General features: G+C 33.4%; 1 protein-coding gene across 6 annotated transcripts in view; it reads right to left on the minus strand.

Annotated features, from left to right (window-relative positions):
• mtmr4 (myotubularin related protein 4) overlaps positions 1 to 7,500 on the minus strand; it is a 144,951-nt gene that overhangs the window by 38,761 nt on the left and 98,690 nt on the right. For 3 of the 6 annotated variants that reach the window (XM_087253104.1, XM_087253105.1, XM_087253102.1), the window contains 4 exons: positions 5,455 to 5,484; positions 4,116 to 4,198; positions 706 to 872; positions 373 to 469 (listed from right to left, as the gene is read on the minus strand). In XM_087253104.1, the coding sequence (XP_087109230.1) occupies positions 373 to 469; positions 706 to 872; positions 4,116 to 4,198; positions 5,455 to 5,484 (377 nt within the window). The remainder of the gene's footprint in view (positions 1 to 372; positions 470 to 705; positions 873 to 4,115; positions 4,199 to 5,454; positions 5,485 to 7,500) is intronic. The other 3 variants (XM_087253106.1, XM_087253107.1, XM_087253103.1) reach the window with 1 other exon arrangement.

The raw sequence follows: 7,500 nt of genomic DNA on the forward strand, positions 1-7,500 counted from the left end.
GTCATGATGACAGTAAAGAATATTTGACCAGATATTCTTCAAGACACTAGATTTCAGCTTAAAGTGACATTTAAAGGTTTCACTAGGGTAATTAGGGTAAAGTTAGGGTATTTAGGCAAGTCATTGTATTACAGTGGTGTGTTCTGGAGACAATCCAAAACAAATATTGCTTAAGGGGATAATAATATTGACCTGAAAATGGTTTTAAAACAATTAAAAACTGCTTTTACTCTAGCCAAAATAAAACATATTTATATTTAAGACTTTTTCCAGAAGATAAAAAAATATTATCAGACATACTGTGAAAAATTCCTGAATCTGTTGAGAAGCATTTGACAACGTATAAATACTGCAGAGCGTCTCTGATCTTACTTGTAGTTGGTGTTGATGTCAGAGACTCTCCAGGCATTCTGCATGTCGAAGCCCATCCGCTTGACCTCCACCTCCAGCCTGTGACGCACGTGATCACCTGAGAGAGCAACGAGCAGAAATAAACACACACATCAGGGCTGCCTTACACTCCACTTTTAGACACACACTCAAGAAGTTCCCTTCAATTGCTCCCCACTGCTGTGCATTCCACTTCATCAAGTGAACGAGGAAGGTTTACATGGACATAATCTCGATTATGACTGAGGGAACAAGTAGGTTTCAATGACATTGACCTTTTTATTTACATAGCACAGTTTTTTTTTGCATGTGTACCTGGTCTGCACAGATGCAGGTGCTGGTCTTCATCATCAGTGTTTGCTCCTAAACACCAGGCGTGATAAGCCAGAGCGAACAGCTCCTCCAGACGCGCGGGGTGTGTGATCGCTCGCTGCAGACGCTTCAGCCACTCCTCACACTGCTTGAATGTCGAGAAATGACACCTGATGCACAAAAACAGACCCACACACTGAGGATACACTCCGAATGAAACACACAAAAACATCGAATACAAAAACCAAATGCAATATAGTAAAATATTTATATATATTTATATAGTTAAGTTTTTAATCAATCATAATTTGTCCTAAAGTTATAAATAAAATAAAATATTTGCAGTTTATTTATAAGAAAAGTGCCTATTTCAATTATTTATCATTTTTGAGATACAGTGCGTCGGCATCCATCAGCCTGTCATACTGAGCAGAGCAAAGACGATTGACGCTCCGCCACAAGATGGCGACAGAGGCCGCATAATAAGCCCTTAGGGCAGAAAAACTCAAGACAGCTGATCAAATCAAGCCACTCTTTGTATAACCCTGAGTTACACGATTATCTTTACAATGATATAAATTGTGGTTGTGTGTATATGAAAGTATGAATAACACAGCAGGGCATTAATTTACTGTTTATTTCTTTGCATTTTATCATTGTAAACTATAAAATCATGGGTCTCCTCATGGATTGTGTTGTGAGCTGTCTGACAGTTCTCCCTCTGCTCTCAGAGCTCCATGCCCATCATGAAACTTTTTTTTTTTTTTTTAACAAATCTGAGGTAGACTTAAACCGAAAGAGGGGGTCGTCACGGTCCTTTAACGCTCAGCTACATATGAAGAGTTCAAATCCAAAACCCTCTAAATGGTTCTCAAACTTTTTTCATCAAGTACCACCTCAGAAAAAAATAGTCTCTCCAAGTACCACCAAAATGAGCTGTATTGAAATACAGTAGAGTAGTAGGCCCAGTAAATCAGCTACAACTCTGCATAGTTAAAAAACATGGCAGATTACCTCAGAAATATAGGCTGTATGTCATATAAGGCATATTATATGCATTATTTTTGATACATTTTGAAATGTGGGTAGCATGAACGTGACATTTCATTCCTCCACTAGAAGGAAGCCTGCGTGCCACAGTTTGAGAACCACTGCTCTTAACCAATCAGACCTCTTTTCTTGTAAATGAGCATTTTCTTTCAGGCTCCTCTGATTAGGTTTAGATGTTTCATTGTATATGTAATTATAGGGTTGATATCTGGTAAATAAAATAGCTTTTTTTCCATAAATGTTACTTTAGAGAATCCTTTGTTTTTAACAAGTAAAATTTTCTTTCCAGCTAAATCCACGTCTGCTTTTTATGCAAAAACCTCTAAATAGAGGACAAGACAGTGTAATTAGCTAAAACAATCACTAAAGAAGCAATTAGCGATTAATTTACCAAACATAAAACACAAACCACCTGAAATTAAAAATACATAAATCTGTCAAGTAAGTGGCGGTTCATTCCACAGTGGTAACCCCTGATAAACCAAAGGCAAAGCAGAGGGAAATGAAATCTGTCAAGTGCATTTAATAACATCAATGACTTTAATTAAATCTTAATCTGTTGTCATTTCTGATATTTGGGATTTGGATTTAATGTAAGTAGAGCAGTAACGCTTTAACGCTCAGCTACATGCAAAGAGTTCAAATCCAAAACCCTCAAAAAAAAAAAAATAGTCTCTCCAAGTACCACCAAAATGAGCAGTATTGAAATACAGTAGAGTAGTAGGCCCAGTAAATCAGCTACAACTCTGCACAGTTAAAAAAAAAACATGGCAGATTACCTCAGAAATATAGGCTGTATGTCATATAAGGCATATTATATGCATTATTTTTGATACATTTTGAAATGTGGGTAGCATGAACGTGACATTTCATTCCTCCACTAGAAGGAAGCCTGCGTGCCACAGTTTGAGAACCACTGCTCTTAACCAATCAGACCTCTTTTCTTGTAAATGAGCATTTTCTTTCAGGCTCCTCTGATTTGGTTTAGATGTTTCATTGTATATGTAATTATAGGGTTGATATCTGGTAAATAAAATAGCTTTTTTTTCCATAAATGTTACTTTAGAGCAGGGGTCACTAATCTCAGTCCTGGAGGGCCGGTGTCCCTGCAGGGTTTAGCTCAAACTTGCCTCAACACACCTGCCTGAGTGTTTCAAGTGTACCTAGTAAGACCTTGATTAGCTTGTTCAGGTGTGTTTGATTAGGGTTGAAGCTAAAATCTGCAGGACACTGGATCTCCAGGAACAAGTTTGGTGACCACTGCTTTAGAGAATCCTTAAATTTTCTTTCCAGCTAAATCCACGTCTGCTTTTTATGCAAAAACCTCTAAATATGGGACAAGACAGTGTAATTAGCTAAAAAAATCACTTAAGATGCAATTAGAGATAATTTTACCAAACATAAAACACAAACACAAACCACCTGAAATTAAAAATACATCTGTCAAGTAAGTGTCGGTTCATTCCACTGTGGTAACCCCTGATAAACCAGGGACTAAGCCAAAGGAAAATGAATGAATGAAATCTAAGTGCATTAATCAATATCATTAAAACTGACATTGATTAAATCTGAACAATCTGTTGTCATTTCTGATCTTTGAGATTTGGAGTTAATGCAAGTAGAGCAATGAGAACATTGTAAACAAGCTTGTTAGATTTAAATAATGTAGTGTAAAAACACTGTCAACATCAATATCTGTGCATTGTCCATTACTAAAATTAAATAGTTATTAAAGTAATATAAATAATGTTTTACATTATATTTATCTTTTTTTTTTAAACCATAGCTTGCATTAGCAAATAAAACACAAGGTAGGCCTACTGTGCAAAAATAGAGGACGTCTCTCAGGAGCTGTCATTTATTCATCCTCGCTATACTCAAGATCTTGGTCTCTTTTTTATCTCGTTTATCCTCATAGCATCCATGCGGGATAAAAGAACGATATCTTCACTTCGTCTTTCGTGAAACGGAGTTGCTGTTTACATTAGATATTGTAAATCAGACTCAATGAAAGTAGCGTCGCTGCGCAATGAAACGTTATGGATGCATGCTACACTTCCGACTGTACAGTGTTTTCTATTCTCGTAATGCACAGAGTTTTGAGGTGAGGGACGTTTCATTTGCCATTCACTGACAGTCGGACAGACTCACGCAGTTCATCAAACTCCGTCTTTTAATCAAAATCGAAAGCGGAATAAAACAGTCTCCTCATACAGTTAGCGTATCAGCGCATAATTTGATTCTTGTTTTTGGTTTCTAGTTTGTTAGTGTGTGTTCACGTGTGTGAGAGAGAATATGACTGTGTAAGTTTGTATGTGACAGTGTGTGTGTGTGTGTGTGTGTGTGTGTTTGTGTGTGTTTACCTCACTACTTTCGAGTCTTTGCAGATGATGTGGAGCTGAAACATGTCTCTGCTCTCCACACTCTCAATGAGCCTCAGAGGAACCTGCACACACACAAAACACACACGTAACAGTGTTATAATGAAATCTCTCGTTCATCAGTTGTAGAATGTCACACTGTAGGCATTTACAGACACACTGATTAAGAGACACTTTATAAACAGGGTTACTATTATCATATAAATGTCTAGATGTTCACTTTTAAACACTTTTACTTTAAATATAAATATAAAATGGCATTACACATATAAAGAGTATATTATTATCCATACCTATATAATATAATATAATATAATATAATATAATATAATATAATATAATATAATATAATATAATATAATATAAAATAATATAAAATAAAACAATAATATTATATAATATAACAAATAATAATATAATATGATATAATATAATACAATATTATATAATATAAAAATATAATTTATTATATAAAATAAAATAATACAATACAATACAATACAATATAATATTATATAATATAAAAAATTAATACAATATAATACAATATAATATAATATAATATAAAATAATACAATACAATATAATATAAAAAAAACTAATACAATATAATACAATATAATAATATAATATAATATAATTTAAAATAATAATATAATATAATACAATATAATATAATACATATTAATAAAATAAAAAATAATATAATACAATATAATATAATATAATATTGAAATATAATATAAAATAATACAATGCAATATAATATTATATATATATATATTTATATATATATATATATATATATATATATAATACAATATAAAAATATAATATAATATAATACAATACAATATAATGTAAAATAAAAATATAATACAATTTTATATAATATAATATATAAATATAATATAATTTATTATAATATAAAATAATATAACATAATATATTATAATATAATATAATATAAAACAATAATATAATATAATACAATATAATATATAATAATATAATATAAAATATATAATACAATATAATATAAAATAGTACAATATAATATAATGCACTATAATATAATATAATAAATTATAATATAATATAATATAATATAATAAATTATAATATAATATAATATAATATAATATAATATAATATAATATAATATAATATAATATAATATAATATAATATAATATAATATAATTATAATAAGACTACATCAATGTGAGAAACAGAAAGAAACTCAAATATTTAGAGGGAAAGGAAGAGCTGAAATGAAGAGCTGAGGTCAAAGGTCAGAGGTGAAGGTGCAGGTTACTCACAGACATCTCACTGTCCACACCAGGAAACATCTACAACAGCGGATGAGGAAGAAGAGGAGGAGGAAGAGGATGAGGAAGAAAAGTGGGAAGAGGAGACAGTGAGGAGGATAAGATAAAAGGACAACGAAAATAAATAAGACAAGGAGGGAAAAGAAGAGAAGAGAAGAGAAGAGAAGAGAAGAGAAGAGAAGAGAAGAGAAGAGAAGAGAAGAGAAGAGAAGAGAAGAGAAGAGAAGAGAAGAGAAGAAGAAGTAGAGGAAGATGATGAGAAAGAAGAAAGAAAACAAAGAAAATGAAGAGTTTGAGGAAAATAAAAAGGAAGAGGAAGTTAAGAGGATAAGGAAGAGGACGATGACAACAACAAAGAAAATGGATATTATGAGGAGAAAATGAAGAAAAGGAAGTTATGAAAGAGGAAAAAATAGGAGGAGGAGGTGAAAGAGAAAGAGAAAGAAAACAAGAAAATTTAATGAGGAGGAAGCAAGAGAAGGAAGAGGAAGTTGAAAGGAGGAAGTTGAGAGAGGAAGAGGAAGAGAAGGAAGATGGAAAGAGGACATAGAAAATACATAGAATGAGGAAGGAAAAAGAGGATGAAGTTGAGAGAGGATGAAGAGGAGGAAGTTAAGAAGGAAGATAAGGAAAAGGCAGATGAGGAAGAGGAGTTAAAAAGAAAAGGAAAATGAATAGGATAAAAAGGAAAAGGAAGATAGGGAAAGGAAGTTGAGAGAGGATGAGGTGGATGAGAAAGAGGAGAAAGAGAACAGAAAATAATAGAATGAGGAAAAAGAAGAGAAGGAAGAGGAGGAAGAGAGGAAGTTGAGAGAGGATACGGAAGAGGTCAACAACAGGGAAAATTAAGAGTATGAGGATAAAATGAAGAGAAGGAAGAGGAAGTTATGAGGAAGAGGAGGAAGTTATGAAAGAGGGAAAAAAAAGAAGACGAGGAAGATGAAAAGAGGACATGGAAAATGAAAAGAATGAGGAAGGAAAAGAAAGAAAAGGAGGATAAAGTTGAGAGAGGATGAAGAGGAGGAAGTTGAGAAAGATGACGAGGAAGAGGAATAAAAAGAAAACAAGGAAAATGAATAGGATAAATATCAAAAGAGAGGGGAAGGAAGTTGAGTGGAAGAGGGGTGAGAATGAGGAAACGGAAAAGAAATAGGATGAGGAGGAAAATGAGGAGGAGGAAAGGGAAGTAGAGAAAGAGGATGAAGAAGGAGAACAAGCAAATAAATAGTATGAGAAGAAAAGGAGAAAAAAGAAGGTGAAGTTATGGAAGAGGAAGAGAAGGAGGAAGAGGAAAAAGAACAGGAAAATGAAAAGTGAGAGGAGGAAAAGGAAGAGAATGGTGAGGAAGAAGAGGAGGACGTCATGAAAGAGGAAGAAAGAGGAAGAGAAATACAAGGAAAATGAATAGAACAAGGAGAAAAAGAGAAGGAAGAGGAAGTAGAGGAGGAAGAGGAGAAAGTTGAGAAATTATGAGGAAGAAGAGAAGGAAGACAGAAAGAGGACATGTAAAATGAGTAGAATGAAGAAGGAAAAAAGAAAAAGAGGATAAAGTTGAGGATAAAGAGGAGGAAGTTGAGAAAGATGATGAGTAAGAGAAAGTAAAAGAAAATGAACAGCATAAGCAGGAAAAGGAAGGAAGTGAAGAGGAAGTTGAAAGGAAGAGGAGGATGAGAACATTGACACGGAAAAGGAATAGGATGAGGAGGAAAAGTGGGGGAAGTTGAGAGAGGAGAAGGAAGAAGAAAAAGAGCATAAGGAAGAGTAGAACAAGGAAATGAATAGTATGAGGAAGAGAAAGTTATAAAAGAGGAAGAAAGAGGAAGAGAATGAGGAGGAGAAGAAAGACAGGGACAAGGAATAGTATGAGGAGGAAAAGGAAGGAGAAAGAGGAAGTTGAGAGCAGGAAGAGGAGGAAGTTGAGAGAGAAAATAAGAAAGAGGACAAGGAAAAATGAATAGGATAATAAAGGAAAAGGAAGAGGAAGTTGAGAGAAGAGGAAATGGAGGAAGTTGAGAGAGGATAAGGAAGAGGAGGAGG

This window comes from Danio rerio, chromosome 5 (genome assembly GCF_052040795.2).
Source record: "Danio rerio strain M-AB ecotype USA chromosome 5, GRCz13ab, whole genome shotgun sequence".
Classification (NCBI taxonomy): Eukaryota; Metazoa; Chordata; class Actinopteri; order Cypriniformes; family Danionidae; genus Danio; species Danio rerio.